The 19,758-nt window shown below is 38.2% G+C and overlaps 1 protein-coding gene across 1 annotated transcript in view; it reads left to right on the forward strand.

The window, feature by feature from the left end:
* Nucleotides 1–16,313, forward strand: part of ibtk (inhibitor of Bruton agammaglobulinemia tyrosine kinase) — a 31,088-nt gene extending 14,775 nt beyond the window's left edge. The window contains exons 15-28 of the mRNA XM_053633626.1: nt 1,995–2,032; nt 2,179–2,275; nt 2,369–2,470; nt 3,373–3,490; nt 3,758–3,818; nt 7,800–7,927; nt 8,020–8,156; nt 8,344–8,483; nt 8,592–8,707; nt 9,275–9,370; nt 9,521–9,673; nt 9,778–9,972; nt 11,818–11,950; nt 13,341–16,313. Coding sequence (XP_053489601.1) covers nt 1,995–2,032; nt 2,179–2,275; nt 2,369–2,470; nt 3,373–3,490; nt 3,758–3,818; nt 7,800–7,927; nt 8,020–8,156; nt 8,344–8,483; nt 8,592–8,707; nt 9,275–9,370; nt 9,521–9,673; nt 9,778–9,972; nt 11,818–11,950; nt 13,341–13,472 — 1,646 coding nt within the window. The 3' untranslated portion in view covers nt 13,473–16,313. The remainder of the gene's footprint in view (nt 1–1,994; nt 2,033–2,178; nt 2,276–2,368; nt 2,471–3,372; nt 3,491–3,757; nt 3,819–7,799; nt 7,928–8,019; nt 8,157–8,343; nt 8,484–8,591; nt 8,708–9,274; nt 9,371–9,520; nt 9,674–9,777; nt 9,973–11,817; nt 11,951–13,340) is intronic.
* The last annotated feature ends 3,445 nt before the right edge of the window (nt 16,314–19,758 follow it).

The following is a 19,758-nucleotide window of genomic DNA, read 5'->3' on the forward strand; positions in this document are numbered from 1 at the left end:
AAGTTATTGTGTCTGTATGTAATTTAACAAAGTGTCATATCCTTTACAAACTATAACTGCCAAAAGTCTGTGGACCACATCCTAAATGCCCTATAGTGTCTTTACAGAGGTGCTAACATTTACAGTTTAGCCATAGTGTTTATGATATTCGACCCCCTGTTACAGTGGTACAAAGGGAAACCGGAGCTATGCATTTCTGCTTTCTCAGCTAAAGCAGCAGTCAGATGTAGATGAATTAAACACAAATGCAGATAAATTAAACCAGGAAAGCTGATTCACTGAAGGGGAAACGACATGAAACCTGGTCATTTGCTTCTTGTAGCAGTTATTTTCGCTTTGCACCAACTTTAGGTAAATTGACCTATAAAATCATGAGCCACAGTGGTGTGAGCCAATAGAGAACAAGAGGGTGGGACTGTGGATAGTTGCATACTACCGTTTTAATGGTAAAATACAGTTTGTTTGTTTTGTTTCTTTTTCTTTTTTTTCTGCCTGCTAGGACTTTCTTGTTAGCATTGTTGGTACCTCTGCTTTTATTGTGAGATTCACTCCTTGTTTTTCCTCCAGTGAAATGTGTGCTTAGTCCAGTTTGAATGGATGAGTGACTTGACTGTCAAGTCTTGAGCCTCCTTTTTTTTTCTCCTTTTTTCCTTTTTTTTTTTTTTTTTTTTTTCTTTTCTTTTTATTTTTTTTAGCTCTGAAGAACTCTGTAGTTGCTTTAGTGGCATGTTTTGAGTCGTTGCCCTGCCGTTGCCACATTTGATACATTTGGCTTGATCTGAGCAGATAAGCTTCTTTTGTGCAGTTCAGAATTCATCTTGCTACTTCTGCCATTGGCAGGCGCATAGTGAATAAAAATACTTGACACTCAAATTTGGATCATGAGCTGTTCTGTCCTTGTTCCTTTTCTCTTTTTTTCCCCCTTCAGGCCCTTCAATATCTTCCCCATTCATACCTGAAGTACCAAATCCTCACCCTTTTTTCCACAAGAATTAAGCTCTACAGCCCTTTAAAGCAATCTGTAACCTGGATTTTCTGTTCTCACATTTTGCTGGTTTGCATGATGTAAACACTCTTGAGGTCATGCAGGTTATTTGCATCTTCTTCTTTGTGGTAGTTTTTGTTGGTTATCGCTAAGCTCAACTCCACATTAGGTTTGTTTTTATTTTTCTAACTGTATGAAACAATTGATTTCCACACATTTAAATGTATCTAATTTTATTCAGATTTTTCAATTGTTGAACGACTACAGGAACAAATACTAGATGCAAATGCTACATTTTGAATGAACTGCAGACTTTTTGTTTGGTCCTCTAGGGCAGGGATTCTCAAACCTGTCCTTCAGGACCCCCAGCACTGCACATTTTGTATGTCTCCCTTATCTGACCGACCCAATCCAGGTCTTGCAGTCTGTACTAATGAGCTGATGAGTTGAGGCAGGTGTGTTGGATGAGGGAGACATACAAAATGTGCAGTGCAGGGGGTCCTCCAGGACAGGTCTGAGAAGCACTGCTCTAGGGCATGCAGCGAGACACAGCTGGCAAACAGACAACTGAGGAGATAACTGTTTCCTTGAAATGGGAGACTATTGAAAGAGAGGTGTTATTCCCATGTTTAAGCAGGTTGCACTTGACATTCTACGCTTTAACCTCATGGTCAAATGCAAAGTGCTGTATTTAAAAGCCAAAATGACAATCTCTCACTGTCCAATTAAATTACTCATTGTAACACGCACGTTCAAATGACGTGGTAACAAAATAAGCTGTTCTCAGCCTGTGGCAGTGGAGTTACCTAGGTGTTTTGTCCATGTTGTACTGAAATGTTGTCTGATATTTACACATTGTAGCTCAGCAAAAGTCATCCTGTTTGCTACTCTCATGTTAAGTAATAAAAAAAGAACTCCCAATCGTGTAGCAATATTTCATTATCCATAGAGCCATGAGATTACCTTTGAGTTGATCAGTGCATCTAAAGTTTTCCTATTTCTTTTGCAGAGTATTTTAACAGTATGTTGGGAAATCCCTGGATTGAGGTACGAAAACAATTAACAGTTAATTGTTAATCCAATTAACTAGTTAGTCCAGTTAATCCAATTTGACTAAGAAGTGCATCTGGTTCACATAAGTTATTTGTAGCAGCTTTTAGGATTGTCATGTGGATCTTTTCTGCCCCCTTCAGTCTACTAGCTGTACTGCACTGGAGATGCCGACGAGTGCCAAGGTCTTGCAGGTTATTCTGGAGTACATCTACACAGATGAGTCTCCCACTATCAGAGGTATTAGTCTGTACTGCTTTGAGGACTGATTTTAATCATCATAATAGTCACATGTGTATATATAACTGAGTTATACGTCTCTGTGTGCTGCAGAGTCTCTGAGTGTGGAGTTTGTGTGCAGTGTCCTGGTGGTGGCTGATCAACTACTCATCACTCGATTGAAGGAGATATGTGAAGTGGCCATCACTGAAAACTGTAAGCCTGAATTGTCTTTTTACCTTCCAAGTCTTTTTATATGTGCATATGATGTCAGAATTTGCAAGCATCCCAGAAAAAAAGGGAAAACCTGGAAATTTATAGTCTTCTAGGGATGAAATTTATAAAGTCCTTAGAAAATGTAAGTGGGCTGTTAAGACACTAGGATTGCATATCTTAGCACATGAAATGGCACACATTAAATTCATTTTAGGTAATGGGTCACCACGTTAGACTTGTCAAATGGGCAAACCAAAAAAAACACAGTTTATTATACCAATACCACATCAATATTAAATGTGTTAATTTGTCTGAAAGGTACATTCTGAATGCACAAATAGATTGAAAAATTAGACTGAACATATACTGCAACTATAAATATTTTGGAAAGAGACAGAATTACAGCATGAAATTTTCAACATGCTAATGAAATACAGTTTATTGCTCTCTTTTGCCCCCTAGTGGAATAACAGAGACGACCCCCCCCCCCCCCCCCCATGACCTAGCCAAGAAGCATACATAGTATATTAACCAGATTTGGGGTTTTATGGGCTATTTTTAGGTGTCAAATTATTAATGTTTTTATGTAATTCTTGAAATTCTCTATTATTTTAAACATAACCAACCACTGGTCCCTAACGGTGAGTAAGACTGTATACTTTACCCATTATCATTTTCGTCAAACTAGTTATCCAAATGATTACTGGTCAAGAAATGGCTTGTGTACATGTGTATTAGGTATTGCATTCTTACCTTTAATGTTGTGAATGTGAACAGATGAAAATCACTCATGCAGGTGCAAGTGGGAAATGATTTCATAACTCTGAATGTGCATCCCATCATTTACGGTAGTGATGTACAGCTGTAGATAAATGATGTATGTGTTGTATGTCTCTGTGTAGTGACTCTGAAGAATGCTGCAGATCTACTAGAGTTTGCCGTGATTTACAATGCCGAGCAGCTTAAACTCTCCTGCCTGCAGTTTATTGGTCTCAACATGGCCGCCTTGCTGGAGTCCAAGTGAGTAGTTATTCACCCTGTGGATTTTAAGTCAGACAAAATAACTCAATGTTCACTTTTTTTCCCATTTCCATGGCATTACAGGAAGGAAATAAAAGTTTTCAGCCATGTAGTGGGTTTAAATGTGTTTTTCTAACCCACTAGTTGTAAAAATGATTTGTTGAATGACCATATTGGCTAAGCCAGGACTTGACATTCCCCGTGTTTATTTTAGACAGACTTCCTGTCTTGTATTAAAACAGAATATTAAACTTTTATTTGTCCCAGGGCTCTGGAGATCTTGAGTGATGATGTGTTATTGGAGCTCTCTGAAGCATATAGGAAAATGGTGAGTTAATATCAACAAATACAGTTCTAGCGCCATAGACTGGTCTAAAACTCTTGCATCATGTTGTACCGGGTACGGCTCGGGGCCCATCTTTATGATGGTAGCCCATGAAAGGAACAGTGGCATGCTCCTTCCCTCCGTAGTGCTACAGTCGTGTGCTAGGGTTGCCTCCTTGGGCAAGAGAGAACAACACTCAAGCGACCCATGTTGGTGGAGGAAGAGATCCTGGTCCCTGAGGAATGTGGTTTGCTGCAGCTTCCACTATTTCAGCACGGTACTTTGGCTCCTACTTCACCTAGGCGGGAGGTTGGAATGGCTCGATCCTATCAATTGGCTGGTCAAGACACGCCCTGTGTGCAGCTACAGCATATAACTGCAATTATTAACCTTCTAGCCATATGTCTTCAAGAAACACAATTACCACCAGATGGTACTCTCTCTTTTAAAAGTTTTACAAGTTTTAACATCTGCTCCCAATGACGAGCAGGCTTCTGGTGGTACAACTATTTTAATAAGAAAAGACGTGATTCATAGTCATATAAATCTTAGTAGCAACCTACAGGCAACAGCAGTACGCCTGACTTTGCAGAAAACTATTACAGCCATCCCTATCTACATTCCTTCAAATTTAAACCTGATACACGTGGACCTAGATCACCTTATTACTCAACTCCCATCTCCTTTTATTCTCATGGGAGATTTCAATAGTCATAACATGTTGTGGGGCCATAGTATCACTGTAACACAAAAGGAAAGGAGAGTGAAGCTTTTATAGATAAACACAACTTATGTCTTTTTAAATAATGGATTGAATACCTATCTACACCCAGGGCATGGAACGTACTTTGCAATTGACCTGACAATTTGTCAGCCTGAAATATTTTTAGAGCTAGCATGGAAAGTGTGGAAGTGACCATTTCCCAATTATTGTAACCATCAAAGGCAGAGAGGAAGAAACAAGTGTACAAAGATGGAAATTTAATAAAGCAAATTGATATCAATTTCAAACCCTGTCATGAGAAACTGGCACGGTTTCCAGAAGACAGCCCAGATGCCATACAGAATTTCACTGAAATGCTCAAATCTATAGTTAACGATACAGTCCCAAGAACATCTTTAAATATAAAATATAGATGACTTCCATGGTTTGATGATGCATGTAAGGAAGCTATAAACAAGAGGAAAAAACTTAAGGACTGTTCTTCAGACATCCAACAACTGAAAATCTTATCAAACTCTAGATGAGTAGAGCACGAGCAAGAATTATTATAAATGAAGCATAAAAGGAAAGCTGGAGAAGATTCATCTCCAGCATGACAACAAGTTCTCCATCATAGAAAATATGGAACCTGGTACTGAAAATGAAAGGAAAAACATCGGACCTCAAATACAACACATCAAACAGCATGGCACACTGTTGACTTCAAAACAAGAAATTGCAAACATTCTAGCAAAAACTTTCGAAAACATTTCATCTATTGAGATCTGCCCTCCTGCTTTCCGAACTTTTCTTAGACTTCGGCTCCGGTAACACAGAGCCATATAACCAACCTTTTACAATGGAAGAACTACAGCAAGCCCTTTAAAGAAAATCCCACAATATAGCTGTTGGACCGGATGAAATCCATTACTAGTTCTTAAAGAATCAGCCCCACCTTTTTAACTTCATCTGGATATTGTGGGAAAAATCCCACCCACCTGGCATGAAGCAGAACTAATACCTATACCAAAGCCAGCAAAAGACCATAACGACCCCATAAACGACCGCCCTATAGCTTTAAGCAGTTCTTTATGCAAAACAATGGAGAGGTCAATGATTGCCTGGTCTGGATACTAGAATCTAAACACCACATAAGTAACACCCAGTGTGGTTTTAGGAAAGGTCGAAGCACTACAGATCACCTTATTTGCCTTGAAAGTTACACTCGTGACACTTTTTTAGAAAATAACACGTTCTTGCTGTCTTCTTTGATTTGGGGAAAGCCTATGACACGATATGGAAACATGGCATTTTAAAAGATCTTTACCAGATGAATTTTAGAGGTCAACTGCCAATCTTCAATGAAATTTTTTTTATTAGACTTTTTAGAGTTAAAATGGCAAACGCCTTGTCTGACCTACATAAACAAGAACATGGAGTACCTGCAGGAAGTATCCTGTCAGTAACCTTCTTAAATATAAATATAAATAGCATTGCAAAAGTTCTGATGTCCTCTGTAGTTTATATGTAGATGAACTCTGCATTTGCTACAACAGCAAGTACATAAATACTACCAAGCGAAAAATGCAACTGAAGATTACCAAAATGCACTCCTGGTCAACACAGAATGGTTTCAAGTTCTCACAAACAAAAACCACCTGTATGCATTTCTGTTGGCTTTGTTCGTTACACAATGAATCAGAGCTGTTTATGGATGGAGTCCCCATTAAAGTTGTTAAAGAGAATAGGTTTCTTGGTATCATTTTCGACAACAAACTGTCTTTTATTCCTCCTATTAAATCACTAAAAAATAAATGTTTAAAAGGTTTTATCCAAAACCAAATGGGGAACAGACAGCTCAACTCTCATAAACTTGTACAGAACCATGGTATGCTCAAAGCTGGACTATGGAAGTATCATTTATGGATCAGCTAAAATCATACATGTGACTTTTGGACACTACACCACCAAGGTATACGACTAGCTTTGGGAGCCTACAGAACATCACCAATCCAAAGTCTCTATGTGGAAGCCAACAAATCTTCCTTGGAAATCAAACGCCTAAATTTGGCACTGCAGTATGCAACCAAACTTAAAACATATAAAGAAAACCCAGCCTATTCATCAGTTTTCTCACTCCAGCGTTCAACAGTATTTGGTGGAAAAAAGTTTAATTGGTCCATTTGGCCTACGTATAAAAACCCATCTGGAGAACTTGAAAGTGGATTTATACCGTTTGGAACAGACACTACTTCTGCAAAATTCCTCCATGGGATTTCAAAAAGCCTAAAATCCGTCTGGATTTAAAATCCATCCGAATGATTTCCATCAACAATTTCTGGACATGAGCAGTATACACACACAACATAATCCCACTGTGCACAGATCGATCTAAATCTGGAAATAAAGTGGCAGCAGCTTTTGTGACAAACCAACTGTGTCGGGGTATCTGCATCCCTGACCAAAGTTCAGTTTTCACTGCAGAGGCAAACGTTCTACTACTGGCACTGAAGTTTATTGAGACTGTGCCACAAAAACCCTTTTTTTTAATAATAACTGATCCAAAATCTTGTCTTGAATGGAAGCTACTAAAACTGATCCCCGAACAATAGTGAAGATTTTAATCAAACTGTCGTCTCTTGAAGCAATGAGTTTAATGTTATTTTCAGCTGGGTACCTGGACTCTCGGGAATCTCCGTTAATGAGCAAGCAGACAAAGCTGCCAGAGAAGCCCTATCTACTAAACCAGTAAAATGCCCTATACCTTCCACAGATTTGTAACTAACTCTGAATGTGTGTATCAAAAACAGATGGCAGTCGGTTTAAACAACAAATTAGGCTACAGGAAATAAAACCTGTTGTTGGGACAAGATATGTGTTCCCTTTTAATAATTGCTGGGATCGTCATTTACACATGATGCCAGATAGGACATACAAGAATCGCACACCAATTTTTACTATCAGGAGAAAATCCACCAAAATCCACTGAAGCCACTATCCATTAAACATATTTTACTGGACTGTCATATCTCTACACATCTGAGGAACCTGTTTTTTTCAGCTGATACTTTTGAAAAGACTTTTAATCACATGAATCGAAAGTTAGTTTTAAAGTATTTAGGAAAGTTTTTAAAAATGAATCTTAAACACCTTATTTAACTCAAATTTAAATAACTAAACCTGAATATGAATATAACTAAACCATGAATATAGCCATGAAAGCTGGCATGGTGGAAAAAACAAAATCAAAGAAAGAAAGTATCATGTTGTGATTTCCTCAGATTCCAGCTATGCAGAGACGACATATCACTCCCTATCTCAGTGCCCCTAATCTGAGTGCCTATGAGGACATGAGCCTGGATTCAACCACCAGCTGTAAAACCAGCTTTGAACAGGAGCAGTCCTACAAGTATGTCTATCGCAGCTCACTGTGGTGTGTGTGAGACCAGACCTAGTGATACAGTGTAGTATTGTGACCTTGCTTTGATTTTTTTTGTTCAGTGATGGTCCGTTGAAGAAACCCAAGGTGAAGGCTAAGAAGAAACCACGTCGCCGCTTGGATAGCTCAGGAGGGTACAACCTGTCTGATATCATCCAGAGTTCACCCACTGATGTCATTCAGAGTCCAACCTCTGTAGGTGAGCCGCATATAGTAATTAAAGCCAATACTGATTCATCCATAAACCAAATGGTGACATTTACTGGATAGTTTTGCTTCATGCAAAAATGGATTCCATTAATTTATTTGGATTTGCATGTATTAATTTGGCAGATGCCTTCCTCAGTATACAGCCTCAAATGAAAACTGTTTTTAATCATTCCCAGGTTTGGTAGACTCTAGGAAAGCTTGCTCAGTGGAATCTCTGCATGAGCTGATCACATCTGATTCTGAGGGCAGTTATATTGGAGTGGGCAGTCCTCGAGACCTTCAGTCTCCAATCTTACAGGACACACCTTATGTACAAGTAATGCTAATGTAAAAACATTCCTACATATTTACACACGCAGTAAGTGAAATTTAATGTGATATTTATTCACTAGAGGAACCAAAATAAGGTATTTTGTGTTTTTAGGAGGAAAAGTCAGGGCATGTTGGTTGGAAGACTCCTCCCAACACTCCAACCTGGAGGAAAGGATCTTTGCCTGTTAAGTGCTCCACACCTGAACCTATTCCCAGGGTTAAGGCAAGGTGAGCCCTATTTATTACTATCAAACCTTATCAGGGATGGGCATGATTTAATTTTTCCCCCATATACCTTTGGGTCACTCAGATTTAGTGTGGGGCACACTTTGGAGTTAAGCCTTATGTACAGTGAGGTATTTTACAACCTTTGCATATTAGAAATTATGTCATTTGTTTATTTAACAGATCCTTTTCTAATGTAAACAAACATTAAAATTGTGTTGTAATTCTTTGAAAACGGTGAATGAGTTGCAGTTGTTACTTTTGTAAAGTCACAGAGAGGAAATACCATTAATTTTTGGAGTACAGTTAAATCCAATGATTCATTCAAGAACTTGTACAAATTGTACAACAAAAATGTGTAATATTGAAATATATTTCAATATTTCAATATTATTTCTATATACATTATTTCTATATACATATAGAAATAAAAAAAAACATACCAATTTTTTTATTTTTATTTTGTGTAACTTTTTATTTCCTTTATATAAAGATCTGTGTACCTTAATATAAATACAATGCACCTGTTATCAGCCATCTTTTATTGAACTGTGATTCTGACCTGTTCAGTCCGACTCGTCCGGCACCTGTTCTGGATCTCCGGGCCATTATGGAGATGGAGGCCAACTCTCTGAACCTTGGAGCCACTCCGAAAAGCCCTGGCTCGTAAGGGTTGCTACTTCTGTACTATTTACGCTAAAACCATGATGCATGATGAGTGTCACCACTTTATAAGATTCTATAAGATCGTTTTGAGTTCAGTGGGTTGAAATGTTACACAATATCCTATACTCCTCCTCCTTGTGTGATTTATAGGTCTGGAAACAGCAGTAAATCTTCAGTCATCCCCACTAAACTGTCTCAGAAGCAGAGGAAGATGATAGCCATGGCTAACAGAGAGGCCAATTTTGATGGACCATCTGCCAAATCTCCCCCTGGAGTCACTTCAGTTAAGCTTGCGAAGGGCTGGTGTGTATCTGGCCACTTTGTGCTTTATTTTTCTTTTTCCAATACTTTTCCCAACCAGCTCTTACACAGTAAGACAATATGAACCTGTGTCTATGCATACTCAGGGCAACAGCGGTGCAGTCCTGTCCTTCATCACTGTCTTTTCGGGATTTGTTAACGGAGGAAGAGCAGCGTGATAAATCATCTGCAACTGCAGCCATGGCTGCCGGGAGTCCAGCAAGTACTACTGGCACGGCCACTTGTGCCAAAAGAGTGACCTTTAAGTGTGCCGAGCCTAGCAATGCTGGCAAACCTGCAGGGTGAGAGAGATGGCACTTCATTCAACTCTATACACACAGAATATGGCGGACAAGCATACCTACCATCACTTGATAACTAGCTTTTGTCATCACAGTACTGAGTTTTGATGCCCATGTAGAGTCACTTGGGTACCTCCAGGTGGCACTCTTACATTTCAAAATGAATTTGGTTGTGTTCTGTGTTACAGGCCTCAGGTAGCAAGCTTTAGCAATATCAGTAGGTTATCTGCTGTCACCTTGCTATGAACTGAGATTGAACAATTGTAAGAGAGTTTCTGTAATGCCAAGACTGAAATTATTTACTACACTTTGATTTTATTGACAGTAGATGTATGGCTTTTTTAACCAGACACCTGCATGCCCATTATCACTCTTATTTATACATCTTGGATGTCCATCTGCATGAGCTAGAATCTTTGTATGTGGTTAGTTAATACTCTGCGTGTCCTGTGTAGACAGTGTTACCAAGAATCTCAAAGGCAGTTTCTTTCAAATGCTGCCAGTAGTGATGTAATATAATTTTACAGATGAGCCGCTCTGGCAACCTGCTCTTTCACTTCCTTGACGTGGCAAGCAGTTAAGTCTGTAGCTATAGCTCAAGTCTGGTTACTTTCCCCTGGTGGCTTATTAGAATGTTTTTCCTCTGACTGTATCTCCATTGATTAGGTCAGACTTTGTCATCATCAATCTTTCACTCTGGTCAGCACATTGAGTACAGGTGCATCTCAAAACATTAGAATATTGTGGAAAAGTTAATCTTTTTCTGTAATTAGATCCAAAAAGTGGAATTTTCATGTATTAAAGATTCATTACACAAAGTGTAGAGTCGATGAGTCGATGGAGTGTCTACCAGGAGATTTTAGAGCACTTCATGCTTCCATCTGCTGACAAGCTTTATGGAGATGCTGATTTCCTTTTCCAGCAGGACTTGGCAACTGTCCACAGTGCCAAAACTACTAGTAACTGGTTTGCTGACCATGGTATTACTGTGCTTGATTGGCCAGCCAACTTGCCTGACCTGAACCCCATAGAGAATCTATGAGAGAGACCAGACCCAACAATACAGACGAGCTGAAGACCCTATCAAAGCAACCTGGTTTTCATAACACCTCAGCAGTGCCACAGGCTGATTGCCTCCATGCCACACCGCATTGATGCAGTAATTCATGCAAAAGGAGCCCTGACCATGTATTGAGTGCATAAATTAATACTTTTCAGAAGGTCGACATGTCTGTATTATAAATTCTTTATTCTAATATTTTGAAATACTGGATTTTTGGATTTTCATGAGCTATAAGCCATAGTCATCAAGATTAAAACAAAAAAAAAGCTTGAAATATTTCACTTTATGTGTAATGGATCTAGAATATACGAAAGTTCCACTTTTTGAATTAAATTACAGAGGGGAAAAAGACCTAATTTTTCCACAATATTCTAATTTTTTGAGATGCACCTGTATATAAGTATCCTGGAGTGTGGGACTGTCAAAAGAGAGCACATAGGAGCTGGTTATAGGTGACTCCAGCGGCACTCTTTAACTTGTGACTTAAGTGAACAAGCTTCTCAAGCTTTCAAACTTTAAACATTGCAACGTCAGTCTGAGTTCTACAGATATTTTGTATCTTATTTCTTCCAAGAAACAAATGTCTGGATCGGAAAATCTCTAACGGTGTCCTATATTTGCAGCATTTCCCTGTTCTCTTTATTTCCTTCTCTTGCTTTCATGCTCATTTGAGTGTGTGTGTGTATAAACAGCTTGTAATCCTAAAGGTTGTCTTGGTGGATTTATTTATTTATTTTTTAATTTCAGGGTAAACTAAATGGTAACATTCCCTTTCTCATTAGGCCATGGGTGCTTGGACAGATGGGTAGTCCACCGGCTACTACTGCAGTTACTTTTGCATCCATCATTGAAGAGGAGAAGCAGCAGGAAGCTGCACTCATCCGCAGTCGAGAGAAGCCTCTGGCATTGATACAGGTAACTGAGGGTGTTTGAAAGTTACACCTGCACATTATGCTGGAAAGTTAGGAGGAGACACCCAGAATTGCCTGGGTGAGCAGATGTTTGTGTGATTTCCCAGCACAGTGACAATAATAATAATAATAATAATAATAATAATAATAAACTGGAAAAACTGAAAGTTTTCGGCACGATGGATCAGCGGTATGTCTGGAGGAAGAAGAATGAAGAAAGAACACTCTGTCCACAGTCAAGCATGGTGGTAGCACAGTGATGCTCTGGGGCTGCTTTGCATCCTCTGGCACTGGAAACCTGCAGCATGTGGAAGGGAAGATGAATTCATTGAAGTCTCAGGAAATCCTAGGAGTAAACTTCATGCCGTCTGTGAGGAAGCTGAAACTTGGGCGTCATTGGACCTTCCAACAGGACAGTGATCACAAGCATACCTCAAATTCCATCAAGGCTTGGTTGCAGAAGTCATCCTGGAAGATTCTACAGGGCCATCACAGTCACGTGACTTGAAACCCATAGAAAATCTCTGGTGGGATTTGAAGGCGGTTGCAGCACGCAAACCCAAGAATATTACTGAACTGGAGGACATTGCTCATGAGGAATGGGTTAAGATTCCTCAGAAACGTTGCCAGAAGCTATGCATCTCGTTTTTAGCAGGTCATAATAGGAAAAGGGTGCTCTACTAAGCACTAAAGATGCTTGCCATGAATGGGGTTGGAGAAGTCATTATAATTTGCATTTTCAGTTGAATTTGGGGAAACCACTTGAAGCATTAGTTGTGTTGAACTATTTCAATTGCTTTTGTTTGATTTGTTCAGTGCAAACAGCTGAAAGTCTGTACTTTTTGAGGTCAAACCTGATTTGCAATAGGGGTTGAATAATTTTGATTGCAACTGTATTTTTTTTTTATTATTGTCACAATATGGAGATGAAGATGGATGCAAGTGCAGATTAAGTTTAATATAAATCCAAACAAAACAGGATCTATAGAAATTATGGCAAAAACACTAAGGCTAAGAATAAACATAAAGACCATAATCACAGCAACAGAAACAACAGCAAAGAAAGACAATCAAAGCAAGACAAGGAGTTCAATGCAAACTGTGACTCTCTCTCTCTCACACACACACACAAGTGCTCATTAACATGAATGTGAATCAGGTGCAGGTGGTCATGTGACAGTGATGCAGTGTAGTCCTTAGTTCCTTCCGGCATATCCATGACTATTATTAATTATAATTATTGTTCTATTATATTGTGATATAAATTTCACTTCCTCCATCGAAGAGGAAACTGAATCTAGGTCTTGTCATTACAACTAAATGTGTGGGGAAGACGTGCATTGGTAAGATGTTCATCTTCCTCAGCTCTTTTGTTCTATGTGTGTGTGTTGTAGATTGAGGAGCGAGCAATACAGGACTTGCTGGTTCATTACAGAGCTTTCAACAACCCTGATGAGTTCATCATGGTGGAGAGATCCCCCCAAGGCCCTATCGCTGCCCCTACCTGGAACAAACATTCAAATTAGCACACCTACCGCCCATCTCTTGTCTGCTATTGTCTTGTCTATCTTTGTGTGGTCCAGTCAGTGTTGGCGTGTACCATGGCTATGTAACTGGATCAATAGGGCTTTTTCCTTCTTTTGCTTTCATGTTAGGAATTTTTCAGTGCTTCATATTTTTGCTGTTAATTAGAGTGAATAAGGACTGAAAATCATAAGTCATGGTCATAGAATTATGGACTATAAATTTGAAGAAAATGATGCCCCCGTGTGGTGTGTTGCAGTTTACTATGAGATCGTGTATTTGATTAGAAGAAATTAGTTATTTTTTTGTTTTTTTGTTTTTTTTTTTTCTTTTGCTTTCTTGCATATGACTTACAGCAGTTAGCAGAAATGGACACTGCACTTGAAGTCTAAGGTTATTACAAGACAGAGTGAATGTTAACCGAGGCTTTTCTAGAGTCTTTGTCTTTAGGGTTTTTGGCAATGATCATTATGGGACAGTTTATTCTGGAAGTGGCATGCAATAAATAAATAACTCATGCACCAATACTTCCTTTACGTGGTATCTTAATTTGAATGAAATTCAGTACACATCATTTACATGTTCTTATTATACAAGATTTTTATTTTTTTTCCAATTCATGATTGTTCCACAAGGTTAATGAATTGAAAATTATTCTCTATAAACACTAAGTCAAATTGGTCTATAGTTTTGTAGTAGATTGGTGCAGGTTCCCTGACATTCATCAAAGGATTGAATGTGTGTGTGTGTGCATGGTGCCCTGCACTGTTCTGGCATCTCATCCAGGTTGTATTCCAGCCTCATGTCCAGCCTTCGCAGGATAGACTCTGGATCTACTGTAACCCTAAGCAGGATAAATTGTTTAGGGAAAGTGAGTGGCCATGCATAATTAGAAAATACTTTAGTCAAATGTGTATTTCTCATGACATTTTACTGGTTTATTTATGATGAAGTAAGTGTGACTACTAATACACAGCATGACCAAAGGTTTGTGGACACCTGAGAATCACACTTGTATGTGGTTCTTCCCAAAACTGTTGCCACAAAGTTGGAAGTGCAGTTGTATATGATGCCTTAGTATGCTGTGTCTTTACAATTTCAATTTACTGGAACTTAGAGGCCCAAATATTTTCCAGAATGTATATTCTCCTATGCACAAAATGAGGTCCATAAAGACATGGTTTGGCAAGTTTGGTTTCGAAGAATTCAAAAGGCCTGAACAGAGCCCTGACCTCAATCCCAATGCACACGTTTGGGATTAATTATAAAGCAGACTGTGCCCCAGGCCTCCTCATCCAACATCAGTGCCTGACCTCACTAATTTCCAAAATCTCATGGAAAGCCTTCCTAGAAGTGTGGATATTATTATAACAGCAAAGAGGGGACTAAATCTGGAATGGGATGTTTAAAAAGCACATATGGCTATGATGATCAGGTGTCCACAAACTTTTATCCATATAGTGAATGAAGGCTATATACATTGTTAGTAACGTAAAAGGACATTGAAATGGTTATTAAATAGAATGTGTTATAAACACAGACAATGTGTCATTATAAATGACTCATTCTTGAAGTCAGTCTTATCAATATTAATGCAATGGTTTATCCACACCTATTCCTGAAGAAAAGTTAAGTGACATTCTCTCCAAAATAAACCAGATGAAACCACTATCAATTCTTTTCCATGGTACCACCTTTATTCCTTTAACATACTCATTTGTGCACTCCTTTTGATTTCATATTGATGAATTTGATACTTACATTCAATCAGGCAGATGATTCCTCTCTAAGAGATCTCTCCCTTTGCATCCTGAGGGTTCATTATGTCATTAAATAGGTGTGATTTTGAAAGCAGACTGGATGACATCTTCATAAAAAAAGTGCATTGTGATTAAGGATGGTAATAGACTATAATTACTAACATGGTGCCATTTAGTCATCTGACCTGAGTACTGTGAAGTGAATAGAAATTACTCATTTGACTCCGTTAGTTCGAGAGCAGATGTTCTATGGGGCTGGCAAAAAAAAAAAAAAAAACACTGGAAGGTTGCTAAGACATCTTGACATCCATGCACACCAAAGTGTATTTCTTCATTAGGAGAATTATGCCTTATGAATGAAACTGACTTTAGTGCCATGAGAACCTGACTGGAGAGTCAATATCATGACCGTAAGGAGTGGGACATTTATGGCACTAAAGAAAAATAACTATTCTCCATTGCACTGTTGGAGCTGTATTGTGAACTAGTTAACGAAGGCTATGTATATACAATATGCCACTATAATGCTTATGTGATTAACTGGTTTATTTTGTACTTAGCACTGTTTAATCTAATGTTTTCTCTTAGAAAAGTATGAGGAAGTACTAAGAACCCAACAAGAGCATACAGGTGAATCTCAAAAAATTCAAATATCATGGAAAAGTTTTTTTTCCCCCTGTGAACTGTAAGCCGTAATCATCAGGATTAAAACAAAAAAGGATTGAAATATTTCACTTTATGTGTACTGAATCTAGAATATATGAAAGTTCCACTTTTTGAATTAAATTATGTAAAAAAAAATGAACTTTTCCAGGATGTTCTAGTTTGAGATCACACAAAATCCATTACATGATCCAGATGTTCAATGAATGTTAATTGCAACCTTGTTGCTGTGCAGCAGTTTATAAGATGTATTGCCTAATGTCCACTGTAAAATATTCTTTGCAGAATATTTGTACTTAAAGTTGGAGTCTTTGTTGCGGTAGGAGAAAGTAAAAAAAGATTCTGTAGAATACACAACCGTTTAAAATTGTTGTATCATGGAAAGTTGCCTAAATAAGTTGAGTAAATGTGTTTACCTAATCAGTGGTGTTATTTTTTGTTCACAGTAATGGCTTTGGACATCTGTACTCTGAATTACATTTGTCAAATACAATGGCCATCAATATATTATATATTCAGCAGAGAGTAGAAATACCATGGTGTTTGCTTTGACAGTGTCTTCTTTCTCTAATCAGAAGAGATAGACAGTTGTATGAAAACATTCTTTACTGAGTGTGGTAAAAAAAAAAAATTCCCACCTGTCACCTGGAGAAACCATCTGGAAGCCCTCCAGCCACCTAAGATATCCCAATGTGTTTACAGCAAGACTGTGAGAAAAAGAGACTATTCATTCAGTGAATTCCTATTTCACACCCAGCCTGTTCTGATGGCAACACCAGAGACAGATCCTACATGCATTAAGGATCCTTCAACCATTTCACAGCTGATCTAGTCCAGTTCTAGATGTTCTGGTGTGTGAATTGAATAAGTCTGGAATACAGCAATGGACAAGGAGCTGAGCCCAGGTTCATGGTTATAAATAGTTAGTAGCAAAAATGGCCCTTGATCAGCAATCTTACACTCTCAAAAGGTTCAATCTCAGTGGGTAAGATGTTGGACTACTGATCAGAAGGTCAAGAGTTCAAATCCCGAAGTCCTTGAGCAAGGCCTTTAACCCTCAACTGCTCAGTTGTATAAATGAGATAAATGTAAGTCGCTCTGGATAAGGGTGTCTGCCAAATGCTGCAAATGTAAATGTTCAAAGTACAAACCCCTTAGGAAATCAAGAACAATTGAGGAACATTTTATACTCTTGTATTCAATTAGGAAAATAGATAAAGAAAATCTAGACCTTTTAATGAGCAAACATGTCACTGAGGTTACCTCAAGGGTTTTTGTTCCTTGGAAATTAATGTAGCATACCCTCAACACTTATTTAAGTGTTGAAGGTATGGTAACTAGACCCTAATGACTACTGTGCTATCTTTTAGGGAGCATTGACTAACATCAAATGTACCTGACTTTAGGGTACATTTAACTTGTACATCAACTGTACAGTGCCCTTTTCCTGATTGCATAGATTAGTGGTTCTCAAGCTTTTTAAAAAATTTGTATTATTAATATTTAATTTCAGTGGTGGAAATCCCAACCCATTATTATAAAAGCTAGTAAATTCATTAATGATTGTCATTAGCTGGCCCCTTTAATTAAAAATAAAAACAGGTTGGATTATAAATATCATCAACTTGGACCTAATGACAATTTTTTTTTAATGTTCTGTAAATGGAAAGTTCAGGAATTGAAAGCTCAATGGCTGTAAGAAATAGACTAAATATTATTGTACACTTTTGAATAATGTTCCTTATATAAATCTGTAAATCAGGGGGTCCGTGGAATTTAAAGGGGTTTGGGGAAACCCCTGAGAGAAGATTGGGTAAAGTAGCAAATGTCTATTTAACATTGTGGTGTGCTTTTCTCTGCAAGCCACTCACTTCATTTTTCTGTAAGCCAGGAAGTGGCAAAATAATTAAGCAAACGAACAAATTGATGACAGGAAGTAACACAAGCCAGATAAAGTTTATCAGTGTATTTTCAGCCAGGCTAAGAATCACTGTTCAATGTCATTTTACAGCAATAAGTGAAAGTGAGAGGCATTAAGCCCAGACTTTCTTTTCTTCAATCCTGAAAAGTTTGTTCTAGCTGATTAGTCTCTCTCTCTCTCTATAGCTAAGAACTCAACCAGGCCAGCCTTCTTAATGTTATTTGGCTGTCATGGAGCCATTAAGCATGTATTATGAGCGTGCTCTTCATCAGCCCCCAGCTTTAAATGATTAAGGCTAGAGGTTGGAGAGGATCCTGGTCATGCTCACTGTACCGTGTAACGTCAATGTTGAATGAATCTCTTTTACCTGTGGCGTAGTAAACTCTTGTGCTGCATGCCGATGGGCATGTTGTGGCGCACTGCCAGGTTGCAGTGTGGAGAGTGTTGCTCAGGACAAGGGCTTAAACATTGTTGCTAGGGAGGAGTAGATACTCCTACTAGAGTAGGAGTAGATAAGAGAGTTTGCCAATACATTGCTTATTGTCCAATCTATATAAAGACGACACATTTTCCCTTAAAGGTAATAATCTAAGAGTAATTCATGAATAAGTTTATTTCTCAGTTGCTGGGTTATTAATTATTCCACACATCTGAAGGTCTTTCTAATGGATTAAAAAGGTGGGAGTCTGTTACTGAGGATGACGAGCAAATCTGCTCTGCACATCATCAGCTAAAGCTCTTTAGCAGCAGTATGCTTTGCTTGAAGCTGCGTGCCTGAAAAATAAACCACGAACCTAGCATAATCAAATTGATCAAATCTCCCAGAGGAGTACAAATACCTCAATCTGTCAATTGTCCTGAGATAAGAGTGCATGTAATGATCCACCTCTGTGTACAAAATCAATAAGCTTCAAGTACAGATTCAAGGATCTGTGGTCCACCATATCTAAGACTACAGTCTCTCAAAGCTGTCTCTTAAGTTAAAGAAAAGATAGAAACCCCATTTTAACAACAGCTCCATTAATTATCCATTATGTTATGTTTATTTTTAAATCTCCTCTAATTCTTCTTATTTTCTTGAATATTTTCCCCCAAAAATCTAGAAATATGCATGAGGCATTAAACAAGTTTTTAGACCTGCAGAAAACCTATTTTTGTCATCAGACATTTTTTTTATCTTCTGGAACATTTTTTGTTTGGTTTGGCATTTTGCTCCCCGTACTGCCTTTTCACGCTGACTCAGAGTTTCATTACTGATTCAGACTGTGTTACCAACAAGCAGAATAGGTTTTTTTTTATGTTAAAGGGGTATGCCATGCATGTATGTATAAGAATGAGTCAAATAAAAACTATAAAAGTGTGACATAAATTACATAAAGTTATTATGTAGAAAAATAGGTTTAAAAAAAACCCCAAAAGATTCCTTTGTTTCCTAAACTATGAAATGAAATAAATAAAATGCACACATCCTTGTATAGTTGCAAGGGTGTGTTCTAAAAGACAAAAACTTCTCCAAGGCAAGGAACACACTGGAATCTGTAACTAGTTAGAAAGTAATTATACCTCCTATCTGTCCAAATTAATATCAGCTGGGTTTGTAAATTGATAATATATAAAAAGGCTTCTCATTACCAAAGTGTCACACAAGAAATATCTCATGATGGGTAAAAGCAAAGAGCTCTCCCAAGACCTTCACAACCTTATTGTTGTGAAACATATTGATGGAATCATATACATTTGAAAACTTCTGAATCTTCCAGTAAGCACCATTGGGGCCATCCGCAAGTGGAAGCAACATCACTCCGTCATCAACCGGCCTCACACAGGAGCTCCTTGCAAGATTTCTGACCAGGGAGTCAGAAGAATAGTCAGAAGAGTAGCCCAAGAGCCAAGGACCACTCAGAAAGAGCTCCAGAAACACTTGGAGGCAACAGGTACCATCGT

The sequence above is a fragment of the Ictalurus furcatus genome, chromosome 1, assembly GCF_023375685.1.
Source record: "Ictalurus furcatus strain D&B chromosome 1, Billie_1.0, whole genome shotgun sequence".
Taxonomy (NCBI): Eukaryota; Metazoa; Chordata; class Actinopteri; order Siluriformes; family Ictaluridae; genus Ictalurus; species Ictalurus furcatus.